Raw genomic sequence first — 13,944 nt, 5'->3', positions numbered from 1 at the left:
AAATTCAGCATCTAATAACTGGTTACTTTTTAAAAATAATAAAAATTTCCATCTCAACCTCAAAGCCCACACCTTATTTAACTGGAAGCATTGAGGTATTGCCACAAAAGTGAGAAACAAGGTAAGGAGGCCTCCTATATTGGGACTGTTGAAAATTCTTCTGGATACTAGCCACAATAAACTAACAGTGGACAAAATTGGATGGTTTTTTTCAAAACTCCAAGAGGAAGAGGTAAAATGATCATTTTCGGCCACATAAAGAACTTCTACAAATCAATATCAGAAAGATTAACAACAGAATTTAAAAATGAGTAACAAACATATGAGAGGATAATAAAAAAAGACATAGTTCTTTAACATATGAAAAATAACTCGACCACATTCATGTTGAGTAATGCATATAAAAAAATCACATGAATACAAGTTTTCATTGATCAGATTGGCAGATAAAATCATGAACAAGGATATGGGGAAATTAACAAAATGCTGGTGTAACTAGTTTGGTTAAAATTTTTATTGTGGACCATCCAGTAATATCTATCAAAATTACAAATGCATCTACCAATTGTCTAGCAATTCCAACAATTAAACAATTAAAAACATAGCTAAGCAACATGGGCAGGAGACAGGATACTGTCAGGAAGCAGCTGAGATAGGACCGCAGTTCACTCTACATCCTCTTTCCCAGCCTCACATGCAATGTGATCATTTTTACTAGTATGCACAGTCGGATTTGCTGTAATGGATTTGCAATACAGATAATGAATTTGGGGTAAAGCTGTTTATAGCAAATGTTCAAATTGATACTGTATAGCAAATGTTCAAATTGTGGGAGTTTGGACTGTGAGGGACACCTATCAGTACCTGTAACTGAGTCTAGGATAAACCCAGACACCCACGGTAATCAAAGGGAAATGAAAAATTATTTTTAGAAATACTGAAAAAAGTAAATTGTCTGGCTATAAAATGAATTCTTTAAAATTTATTTTATTCCTCCATACAAAATAGAAGCCCTTTAGAAAACAGACTGAAAGGGGAAATTATGACAGAATAGCAACACAAAAACTTAAGTTCTAAGGAATAAACTTGGTAAGAAATATGTGTGCTCTACATAAAGAGAGACATAATATTCTAGTGAAAGACATAGAAACTGCCAGACATTTTCCCACAGTGTTGTAACACTTTACACTCTCACCAACAATGCAGATTTCTGATTGTTCCACATCCTCCTCTGCTGTCTATCTTTATTTTTTATTTTTAAAATGTTTATTTTTTTCCTCCAGCTTTATTGAGATACAGTTGACAATAAAACTGTAGATATTTAAAGTGTACAACTTGATGATTTGACATAGGTACATTTTGTGAAATGATGATCACAATCGGGTTAAATGCCACATCTATCATCTCCCATAGTTACCTTATTTGTGTATGAGGTGAGAATGGTTAAGATCTGCTGTCTTAGCAAATTTCAAATAGACACGGCAGCATTATAGTCACCACGCTGTATGTTAAATCCCCACAACTTATTTATCTCATAACTGAAGGCTTTTACCCTTTGACCAGCATCTTCCCAAACCTCTAACCCCTGGTAATCAATCACCATTATACTCTCCGTTTCCATGAGTTCCACTTTTTCTTTTTAGATTCCACTTATAAGTGAGTTTATACAGCATTTGTCTTTCTCTCAGTTAATTCACGTAGCATATGCCTTAAGTTTCATCCATGTCTTTGCAAATAACAGGATTTCCTTCTTTCTCATGGCTGAATAATATCCCATTACATACAGCTTAGACATATTTATCCATTCATCCATTAATGGACACAGATATTTTTCCCATATCTTGACTAGTGAATAATGCTGCAGTGAACATGGGAGTGCAGGTATCACCTCAAGATTCTGATTTTGTTTTCTTTGGATGCATACCCAGAAGACGGATTGCTGGATCATGCAGTAGTTCTATTTTTAATTTTTTTAGGAATCTCCATACTGTTCTCCATAGTAGCTATACCGATTTACATTCCCACCACCATGTGAATTCTCCACATCCTCACAAACACTTCTCTCCTGTCTTTGTGATGATAGCCATCCTAACAGGTGTGAGGTGATATCTCATCGTGGTTTTGATTTGCATTCCCCTGATAATTAGTGATGTTGAGCACCTTTTCATGTACTTGTTGGCTATTTGTATGTCTTCTTAGAAACGATATCTATTCAGGTGCTTGGCCCATTTTTTAATTGAGTTATTTGTCAGGATACTTATCCAATAACTCTCTTTTATAAACCAAAAATATTTTGGGTATTCAAAAGAGCAATATTTTAAGCTTTTATTCTAAAAAAATGTTTTTATATAAGTACTTTAGTGAATTTTACATGTGATTTAGAAAATTGATGGGTTTTGAATGTGATATTGCATTATATCTGTTTTCATATAAAACAATAAGAAATAGGTCCCTGTTAGTATTTTGACACAGAATGGTTTGTTTTTAGGAAGAGATTACTGATATTAAGTAGAAGACTGCATAGCAAAGGATGTGGAAGAATGCAAAACAGTGATAATAGTTAGTGTGTGACAAAGCAGTGGTGTCCACCCGTGTCCCGGGACTCCACTGCGTTTCCCAACCTCTCTTATAATGAGGTCGGGACCTGTGATTTTTTCTCATCAGTGGTTGGGAGAGAAAGCAAAGTGCATCACTACTAATCTGAGATATTTAAAGGCTATCTAAGTCCCACATTTTCCCTGCCCCTGCTGTGGTGAACGTCATATAAATAAGGGAATACAAGCATTTGAGTGATTTCAGCTTTAACCCCTTGGGTCATTCTTCCTGAATGTAGAGACTCAGATTATTATTGTAGACACTGCCTAGATCATTGCTTCCCAGAGGTGCCTCCCTGACATTGCAGAGCTGGGCAGGAAGGAAAAGCAGGGAAACCACGAGTGAGTTATTTCCAAATGCGCTGATGGACATGACTGTTACAGTCAGACAGACATGGGCTTCTCCCGGGTTCCCCTTTCTGTACCCTCCCCGCTCTGCATAGTGCCCTGTCCTGTGCCCCTCACACCCACGCTCTTTCTGCCCCCCAGCCCAGCGGCACTTGCCTTTAGGACAGTCACTGCTACGGTGTGGATGAGGTGTCATTCCTCCTGGGGGGAGTTGAGGGGTGTTCATTCAGGCAAACCTGTAACTGCGGGGACGCAGCCCGGGTGGGAAGCAAGCAAATCTACCAGCATCCCTGGCGCCCCTTTTTTCCCTGTCCAGTTTAAATGATTCAAACATTGGTTTTTTCACTATTGAGAAAAAACAGTCCACGTGACAACAAATTATTCATTAAATTTTGCCATTTTAACTATTTTTAAAAAGAGAATCACAGGCATGTGCTGGGGCTCACTTGCAGTGGGGAAACTCAGTGGAGATTCAAGAGAGGAAGAAGCAGACTAGGTTTCCGGTTTTCTGGGTTGTTTTTTTTTTTTTTTTTCTCTTCAAGCTGAACGGGCAAGTCACAGATTTCACTGGGGAGGCTTCTGTTTCAACAATAACTCAGGTAAGCCTACACTCAAGAAAGTTCTGCAGTGTTGATTTCTAGCTCCCAGGCTAAAGAAAAAATTTTTTACAAATTTGCCCTATTTTCAGGGAAACAATTTAGAGTGATGGCATTTGGCTTAAGTGAAGCCAGTTTACAGGACCTGTAAACTTCATGGAATTTAGATTACCCATTACTGGCAAAGAGAGCTTCCTATGCATAGAGCCAATAAAAAGTGCTAACTGGGAAGAATTAGGTCATTAACTCATGCATTTTCTCTGCCTTGTCGCTTGGTACAGGCTGCCAGTTTTAAGTTACTTCTCTCTGTATAGGAAAAGGAACTAAATGGCAAGGCTTCTTCATGGAAAGAGGAAAATTCAAGTAATTAACGGATCAAATGAAGTGTATTTCTGGTTTAAAGGACAGTGTACTTTTCTGGAGTCGTGTTCTTAATTCATTGAGCCTCTCAGCAAGGACTCAGCGTGGAGGGAGGGGTTGGGTGAGGTGGGGAAGGAGCGAAAGAAAGAGCAGCCTGAACCTGGGACCCAAGGCAGACCTAGAAAGGAGGCAGAAGGAAGGGAAGGTGTGTGGCCACGGAAAGCAAGAGTGGGCAGGGAGGTCCTGCAGGGAGGAGGGAAAGTGGACGAGAGGTGGGCATGGAGATAAGAAGAAGTAGGTGGGGCGACAAGCAAAACCCATTTTCTGACTCACTGGGTTGACTCTGAGCAAGTGACTAAATTTCTCTGTAAAATAGAGATAGTACTTCTTTCCACCCACCTCCTCAGCTTTTTGTAGACAAATGAGGCATGGTTGTGAACGTGCTCTAGAAATATAAGGTTCTCTCATGAGTCGTAGCTCAAAAATGATAGTTTTTTTAATAGGTCTCTGGTCTCTCTGTCCCTCAGGAACTGCCATGGGCCAAAAGGAATGCAGTCACTCTGGTAAGAAAGTGACTTCCTGTGTGTGCCTGTTTTACCCATTCTGTGCCTATTTTGCATAAAAATCATGCTATCCTCTTGAAGCAAAGTATAAGCAAGCAGCAGTTTCTTCACTGGAGAGAATCATTTCACAATGCTCATTTCAGTATTTTCCTGGTCCAACCATTTCACTGGTGGTCGGGACCACACCTCTGCCCAGCCACGGTCAGAGAAGCCATCTCTGGCCCTGGAACAGTCAGGTTACTTTCCCCACCTGGAGATGGAACCCACAGTCTTGGCTACACGTCTCTCATCTCCAGAAAATTTGCCTTTTACAGGGCCAGAACTGGGTGATATAAGCAAGCTTTGAATGACAAGGTATGTTTTTAATTCTAACTCATCCTCCAAGTATGTTTTTCTAGGAGCCAACATGGCAATGCCCTGCAGACTTAGAGAAATCTAGAGTTTTAAAAATCATTATTTTATTTGATAATAGAGTTAGCTTCTATTTCATAAATACCATACATTGTGAGAGTGTCTTTTCCCAGACTTTTCCTTATCATTAAAAATATTCCATTGGCATGATCAGTGTGGTAATAACAAAGCAAGCTTGCTCTATTTTTTTTCACCTTTGCTTTTTTTTAATTGAAATATAGCTGATTTACAATGCTGTGTTACTTTCAGTTTTACAACAAAATGATTCAGTTATACACACACACACACACACACACACACACACACACACACGCACATACATATGAATAGATTTTTAGATTCTTTTCCATTGTAGGTTATTACAAGATATTGAGTATAGTTCCCTGTGCTGTACAGTAGGTCCTTGTCGGTTATCTATTTTATATATAGTAGTGTGTATATTTTAATCCCAAACTCCTAATTTATCCCTCCCCTGCCCGTTTCCCTTTTGGTAGCTGTACGTTTGTTTTCTATGTCTGGGAGTCTATACCTGTTTTGTAAATGAGTTCATTTGTATCATATTTTTAGATTCCACATATAAGCGATATGATGTGGTATTTGCCTTTCTCTTCTAAGTAAACTTGCTCTTAGCAGGACCATATACAAAGAGCCAACAAGCTCAACATGCCAGAGGATCGGAGCTGAGAGTCATTCTGGTGGGCAAAACCGGAACCGGCAAAAGTGCTACAGGGAACAGCATCCTGGGGAAGCAAGCATTTGAGTCCAGGCTGAGTGCCCAGCCCTTGACGAAGACCTGCAGTAAAAGTCAGGGAAGCTGGGGAGACAGAGAGATGGTTGTTATTGACACACCAGACATGTTTTCTGGGAAGGACCCCTCTGATTCCCTGTACAAAGAGGTACACAGGTGCTACTTACTCTCCGCACCAGGACCCCACGTGCTGCTCCTGGTGACACAGCTGGGCCGATTCACCACCGAGGACCAGCGGGCTGTGCAGAGGGTGAAGGAGATCTTTGGAGAGGATGCCATGAGGCACACAATTGTCCTCTTCACCCGCAAGGAAGACCTCAAGGGAGGCTCCCTGATGGATTACATCCATGGCTCTGATAACAAAGCCCTAAGCGCGCTGGTGGCTGCGTGTGGGGGGCGAGTGTGTGCCTTTAATAACCGTGCTAAAGGGAGCAGTCAGGATGACCAAGTGAAGGAGCTAATGGCCTTGACTGAGAGCCTAGTGATGGCGAAAAGGGGTGACCACTACAGCAATAGGTTGTACAGCCTAGTAACAGGGTCTGAATGTGGAACTGTGCAGTCAGAGGAGAGATTACAGGATTTCAAAGAGAGCTTTATAAAGTACATGGAAATTCAGAGACATTCAACCATGGTCAAAGCCCTAATCCTAATAGTGATGTGTATTTTATTGTGTATTCAGGTGTTTGTCAGATTGCAAACTCTGTTATTTTGTGTATTGCACGGAATGTGCAATTTCTTTTACTGCTTACTGTTTAGCATGTGCAATTTATTCTGTAGCTTACTGTTAATTATACCCCAAAATTTAATGATAATTTTTAGAAAGACCATTAGACTGGAATGCAAGACTCCTATATTATAGTTACAGTCAGTGGTTCTTTATCCACTGTCATTTAGTGGGTGAATCACACACTGTACCTCCCCTGTAAAATACAGTGCCTGACAGCACTAAACGTTTGAGATTCTGTGAAGTGCTTAAGTCTTAACATCATTCTATTTGTTAGGGAACCAAATGATTTTAAAAGTTACTGTTTGTTTTGAAATATATCTTTTGAAAGTTGTAAACATAAAATTCCTCTCATTTGCAAATCTCTAAAGTCAGTTTTATGTTCCTAAAAACTCCTTTTCTTCATTATACTATTACTATTTCTACTGAATATAACAAAAATAACAATAAAATTTCTACTGGGTACAGTAAAATAACAAGTAAGCTGTAAAGTTCCTGAGATCACATGTCTTTAAGTCTGTGCTATGGTTTTACCCTCAGAAGATGGTAAGTGAACACGTGGCTCATTTCTGTAACACAACTAATTCATGCTCAACAATCACACACGGACACACTCACACATCAATAGTCTGTTTTATGTGCATCAAATTTGCTTAACATTGAAAGAGGCTCAGCCAGATTTTATCCCTGGTACCCATTCCCAGTTAGCATTGAAACACACATAGAGGCTTATGCTTCAGACAAGATGATGGACTGAATATTTTTGGGCATCATCCTGTTAAATGCAACTAGAATTTTTTAAAATAAACACAATCTTTATGACTGATGAGCTCACTAGAAAATTAGGAAAACTCCAAGAAGGAAGCAGACAATACACATAAAAAGGATGTGGAGCTAAAAGGGGAGTTGAGAGCCATGAGGACAGGCAAACCCAGAAGGCAGGGTTGACCTACAGACAAACGCCTGCATCAATCCCGAGATGAAGAAACTCAGCCTTGGGTTGTTGGTAAAGTCAGAGAGCTGATTCTGAGGTCTCCGATCCCCAGACCCAAACCTATATTAAACCTTCCCTAATATTATAAATTCTAATGTTATAAATTAATATTTAAAGTCTTTTTTAACCAAATGTGCTGTTTTTTTATTTCTTCTTATGCTCATTTTTGTATGCTGTGCTTTTCAAGGAATTTTTCCATTATACTTAAGTAGTTGAATTTATTTGCAGAAACATAAAATATTTTATCATCCCTTTAATATGTACAAGAACTAAATTTTTGGGTTGGCCAAAAAGTTCGTTTGGGAACCCAAAAGAACTTTTTGGCCAACCCAATACTTGTTCCTCTTTGAATTCTGATATTGGCAATTTATGATTATTTCTTTTTGTTTGATCAGCCTGGCTAGAAGTTTAATTTTATAAGTTTTACAAAAACCTAACTTTGATTTTCTCCTTTATATTTTCTCTGTCCCATTTCATTGCGCGGTTTTAAAAATGTCTTTTGCCCAGAATTTTTTAATTTCAAAGAAGTTCAATTCATCAATTTTTTCTTTCATAAATCATGCTTTTAGTGTTTTATCTAAAAAGTCATCACCAAACCCAAGATCTCCTAGATTTTCTCCAGTGTTATCTTCTAGGAATTTTATAGTTTTACATTTTACATTTATATCCATGATCTCTTTTGAATTGATTCTTGTGAAAGGTATAAGGTCTGTGACTAGATTCTTTTTTTTTTTTTTTTTTTTTTGCATGTGGATGTCCAGCATCATTTATTGAAAAGTCTGTGCTTTTTCAACCTAAGTGTCCACTGACAGATGAATGGATAAAGAAGATGTGGCACATATATACAATGGAATATTACTCAGCCACAAAAAGAAACGAAATTGAGTTATTTGTAGTGAGGTGGATGGACCTAGAGTCTGTCATACAGAGTGAAGTAAGTCAGAAAGAGAAACACGAATACCGTATGCTAACACATATATATGAAATCTAAAAAAAAAAAAATGGTCATGAAGAACCTAGGGGCGAGACGGGAATAAAGACACAGACCTACTAGAGAATGGACTTGAGGATACAGGGAGGGGGAAGGGTAAGCTGGGACAAAGTGAGAGAGTGTCATGGACATATATACACTACCAAATGTAAAATAGATAGCTAGTGGGAAGCAGCCGCATAGCACAGGGAGATCAGCTCGGTGCTTTGTCTTTTCGTTTTGTTTATGGTTTCCTTTCCTGTGCAAAAGCTTTTAAGTTTAATTAGGTCCCATTTATTTATTTTGTTTTTATTTTCATTACTCTAGGAGGTGGGTCAAAAAGGATGTTGCTGTGATTTATGTCAAAGAGTGTTCTGCCTATGTTTTCTTCTAAGAGTTTTATAGTGTCTGGCCTTACATTTAGGTCTTTAAGCCATTTTGAGTTTACTTTTGTGTATGGTGTTAAGAAGTGTTCTAATTTCATTCTTTTACATGCAGCTGTCCAGTTTTCCCAGCATCTGTTATTGAAGAGGCTGTCTTTTCTCCATTGCATATTCTTACCTCCTTTGTCAAAGACAAGGTGACCGTAGGTGCAAGGGTTTACCTCTGGGCTTTCTGTCCTGTTCCATTGATCTATATTTCTGTTTTTGTGCCAGTACCATACTGTCTTTATTACTGTACTTTTGTAGTATAGTCTGAAGTCAGGGAGCCTGATTCCTCTAGCTTCGTTTTTCTTTCTCAAAATTGCTTTGGCTATTTGGGGTCTTTTGTGTGTCCATAAAAATTGTAAAATTTTTTGTTCTAGTTCTGTGAAAAATGCCATTGGTAATTTGATAGGGGTTGCATTGAATCTGTAGATTGCTTTGTTGCCCCATATTTTCATTGTTCCTCTTTTTTTCATTTTTGTGTGTTGATTTTTTTCAAAATTATTCCATTTCCTCTCCTCTTTTGCCCTTTTGTTTTTTAAGTGGTTGCTCTAGAAACTAAAGTATTTATCCTTAACATATTATCCTCTACCTTGAATTAAGAGTGGACCACTTCAAAGAAGATATTAATAAAAGAACCTTATGAAAGTGTACTTGCATCTAATCTCTACCCTTCCTTTGTGATATTGTCATTTTTTGCTTCTTCATATGTTAGAAACTCACAATAGGTTATTAATATTTTGCTTTAGTCAATTTCATTTTTAAGAAACTAAGCAATAATCATACAGTGATGTGTATAAAATTGATGACTGATTTAAAAAAGAAAAAAGAAAAAAAGAAACAGTAAAAAACAAAAATAAATAAATAAATATAGACAGTTGTTATTTGTCAAAGATAGATGAAAGTAAAAAGAAAAGAACTTTGTCTTGCAAGGCAAAATGAAGTCACGAGCACAAGTTTATTTTCACTTCGATTTTGATATCCCAGCTTATAACTGGGACTGTACACCGAATTTTAGAATAAAAAACAAATTAAAAAAATAAAAAAATTTAAAAAAGAAACTAAGCAATAATCAAAATAGCAGTCTTTTCATATTTCCCACATATTTAAATTTTCCAGAAAACTTTATTCTCTCCTGTTGATCCAAGTTTCTATCTGGTATCTTTCTCCTTCAGCCTGAAGAATTGTGGGACAAATTCTTTTTGCTTTTCTATCTTAAAATATCTTTTTTCAATCTTCATATTTGGAGGGTAGTTTTGCTGGGCTGATCTTTCCTTTTCCTTCAGCATTTTAAATATATTGATATTCCAATGTTTTCTGGTTTGCATTATTTCTGATAGGAAATTATTATTCTTATATTGTTTCCCTGTGTGTAATGTGTCTTTTTTTCCTCCCCTAGTTAATTTTAAATTATTCTCTCTCTCTCTTTCTTTCTTTTTTTGGTTTTTGTTTTTAGCAGTTTGACTGTAAAGTGCCTGGATTTTGGTTTTCTTTGTATTTCCCACATAAAGTTAAAATTTTTGGATTTATGGGTTGAAGTTTTTCATCAAAATTTAAAAATTTTGGTCATTATATATTCAAATATTTTTTCCTACCAGTTCAGTCTTTTCTTCTCCTTCTTGGATTCTAATTACATTAGACTGTTTGATACTATCCCAGTGATCACTAGTGCTGTGTTTGTTTATTTTTTATATTTTCCTTTTATGCTTTAGTCTCAATAAATTCTCATGGCCTGTCTTCAAGTTCATAGGTCCTTTCTTCAATGTTAAATATGTTATGAGGTCCAGCCAATAAATGTTTTGTTTTCCAAATATTTTATGTTCTATTTCCAGAATTAATGCTTTTGATTTTATATGTCTCTCATGAAATTCTTCAACTCTTAACCCATTATATTTATTTTTCTATAACTTCTTTAACACTTTTATGATAGCTATTTTAAAGTCCTAAGTTCCAATGAATGAGTCATCTGTGGTTCTGCTTCTAATGTTTAATCTTTTGATTATGAGCTGTATTTTCCTGACTCTTCATATGTCACATAAATTTATGTTGCAGACAATAAAACTGAAGTCTAAAGCTTATGTTTCCCCGGGTTTGGTTTATTTTATGGATAGTGAAAGTTCATTTATCTGTCTAGTGATTACACTGATCACATCATTGGCTCCAATGCTTGAGTTGAAATGAGGATGAGCCACCATTAAATCGATTAAGTTCACTTCTGATTCATACTACACATAACAATCTCTTATCTAAGCAACATTTTATCTAATCAACATTTGAACTGAGAAAGGTGTAAGGCTCTAATTTGAAATGGCTTTACCTCACTAGCAGGGCCTAATGGGATAGAATAATTTCTCATTATTTTCTTGACCCTTCCCCATTGCTGCTTTCTTAGGAAAAAATATTGTGATGAGAACAGGAGGAGTTTTCCAGATAGACAATTTAGCATTGCCTTTAGGATCATACAGATTCCAACCTATTTAGATAACCCACATTGTTGTCAAATGAGCATCTGACTTCTCCTCCAATCTGCAAAATCTGTCTGTGACAAGCCAATACCTCCAAATGTTTATATCCACACCAAGTACTTACCCCAGGTATAGAAGGCTCCCCAGCTCTCTCCTCACCTATAAAGGGCTCTTTTATATCTAGAATTCAGTTCCTCAGTGCTTCCTTGCTTCCACCATCCTTTGACATAGAGAAGTATATTTTCATTCTGTCCAATTCTTGTTGTCAGTGTGGAAGCTGAGGGCTTTTTAATCTTTCTCCAACTTAACCAGAAGCAAAAAATCCCACATTTTAATGGATTCTTTTTCTTTTTCAGACTTTCTGCAGTTTGTCTTTAATAACAACACACTTTTCAGCTAGCATTCCACTTTTCAAACATTTGTACTGTTTTCCTCTTAATGGTTCCAGAACTATAAGGTCTCTGGTGTTCTATTCTCAGTCCTTTTTTCTTCATATCCTACACATTTTCTCTGAGTGTTTTTTGCCCATTCATTTGTATTCTGGCACGCTGGTATTGCTTCAAATATACCCCCTCCCAGTCCTTTCTCCTGGTCTTTTATTAACTGAAACTCATCCTAAGTTCTTGCACAAGTCTCAGTTTGTGTTAACATTAGCATCTCTCTCACTTGGAACTTTTATTTTCTATCTTGGACTCCAGTGTCCCATTGTACATAACATTGGAATATGAAACACACAACGTTTTACTTCTGATTTGGCTTATAAACTTCCATCTCCTTTTATGTTATGCTATCAAACTAGGAAGCTTGCCCTGGTGCTTGTCCTATGAAACTGAATCCTGGATGACATCTACTTCACTGGTACTTCTAACAAGTAAAGCTTGGTGGCCACAACCTCTCTCTCTTCCACAAAAAGAAAGTAGGATCTACATGACACTAAAATAGTCCTTCTAAATGCTGGTGCATAGTGGGGCCAATGTCTTTCTGATAGTCAATATTTGATTGAAGATATATTTCCCTATAATCTCCTCTCCTGAGATGATATTTGGATAGTTCTTATTCCTTTCTAGCCCTGGGGATGCTGATAGTTGAGCTCTTGCCATATCTAGAAAAGGCAGGGAGACATCAGGGATGAAGAATGATCCCAGAAAATTTGAACTTCTTATTATTCTGTTCTGAAGGTCTGTTCAGGAAGGATGTTTTTCTTCTGTGTCATTTTTACTGGATTTATAAGGATAGAGAAGAAAATGATAAACATGCAAGTCTGAAAGGAGAAGAAGGAAGAATGGAAATAGGGAGGAGAGGAAGCAGGAGCCCTGGATGGTTCTGAGACCCAGGAGTCTCAGGGCCTTGGCCTTGGATAGGTTTCCACAACCGATGGCAAGTTGGAGAATACCAGGGGACCAAGCCCAGAGACAATGGCAAATAACCAAAAGCTAATCTAATCAGAATGCAGAGGAAAATGGAGACAGACAGTTACTTTGGGGTAGGAAGGCGATCCCAGAAAGCACTAGTAGGGCTGTGGGAATGTGAGACAGGGAAGGGAAAGGAGCCGCCCCAGGTTGTGTTCATGAGCATGTTACCACTGTAGACAATGGTGAGGGGGTTCCCACCACAGACAATTGGGTCTCCGTCCTGCCGGGGACCACAGCGGTTGGTCCAGAATATACCTCAGAGTTATCCCACTTGGTGGGCAGTGCACAATTTAATAAGCAAGGAAACTGGGGTATTTATCCCCTAACTTCTCACTGTCACAGATTGAGGTCTGCTCCTGGGGACCTTAGCTTTCTGATGACTTCAGGCTGCTCTGTGCACTAGCCAAGCATCCTCTCGTAACCAGGTAAATCCTCAGGCAGAGAGTCACAACTGGTTGAAGGAAGACACCACATGCGTGCATGAGAACACTGAATGGCAAGGAGATGTCAAAGAGGCACTGAAAGCATCTTCATGAAAGGTACATGTTGGGTGTCAAAGACTTAGTCAAGACTGGTCTATGTGGCCTGGACTAGGGTGCAGCCAGTGAGGAGACATATGCACCTCAGTCCTAAGGAAGTACTCACTCCCAGGGCCCTTCACCTGTAGGGTTGGCACTTGAGAGACCTTGGCAGTGAGTGCCTCCTTCAACTTTGTGCCCTGGACACCAAACTTGCCTCACACTAGTCCTGGCCCTGCTGATCTAGTGGGAGAATGAGAGACTCCTGGCTTCGACGATGCTGAATGGAAACAATGGGAGTGTCAGTCATTCGAGAGATTCTGTACCTGAAATAAAGAATGGAAAATAGTGGAAGTTGGGTCTCTTTCCTACCTGAAGAAATGGGCTGGAAAGAAAGAGATGAAAAAGCAGGCCCCAGTCAGTAGAATAGGGCTCAGGACAGCCCTCCTTCCCACACACAGGGACAGTCAACTCCAGAAAGTTTGAGTTAGGTTGGTGACCTGACCAGTCCTAGGGCCAGTCCTTTTGTAGCCTGTTCACCACACCATTGGCTCTTCTGCTGACCTCACTCTCACGGCCCTCTTGAGAGAAGACAGAATAACTAGAATTGCTGATACCAACACAGATGACCAGACTAAGCCTCCTCATAAGGCTAATTTAGGAATTGTGTAAAGGTATCCATCCTCAACATACCGGCTAGCTTCAAGTCCTTCAGTAGCTGAGACTTCCTTTCTCAGATAGAACTCTGCTTCTGGATTTTCCTGACAGAATGGACCCCAGAGGAGCACTGGCCACTTGGGTGTCCAGTCAATGGAC

At 38.5% G+C, this 13,944-nt stretch overlaps 1 protein-coding gene across 4 annotated transcripts; it reads left to right on the top strand.

The window, feature by feature from the left end:
• Positions 1–169: 169 nt before the first annotated feature.
• On the top strand, positions 170–13,385 carry LOC309632034 (GTPase IMAP family member 2-like). Of its 4 annotated transcripts, none has more exons than XM_082399082.1 (3): positions 170–3,541; positions 4,426–4,461; positions 5,506–13,385. In XM_082399082.1, the coding sequence occupies exons 2-3, from the start codon at positions 4,434–4,436 to the stop codon at positions 6,477–6,479; spliced, it is 1,002 nt and encodes a 333-aa protein (XP_082255208.1). In that variant the 5' UTR covers positions 170–3,541; positions 4,426–4,433; the 3' UTR covers positions 6,480–13,385. The 4 variants fall into 4 exon arrangements, with proteins under 4 accessions (XP_082255208.1, XP_082255207.1, XP_082255206.1 ...); XM_082399081.1 differs by having other exon boundaries at positions 5,503–13,385; XM_082399080.1 differs by lacking the exon at positions 170–3,541 and having other exon boundaries at positions 4,078–4,461.
• The last annotated feature ends 559 nt before the right edge of the window (positions 13,386–13,944 follow it).

This window comes from Balaenoptera borealis, assembly GCF_965194805.1.
Source record: "Balaenoptera borealis genome assembly, chromosome: 7".
Taxonomy (NCBI): Eukaryota; Metazoa; Chordata; class Mammalia; order Artiodactyla; family Balaenopteridae; genus Balaenoptera; species Balaenoptera borealis.
Note: the sequence above shows the minus strand (reverse complement) of the source record. Positions and strands in the feature narration are given on the sequence as shown.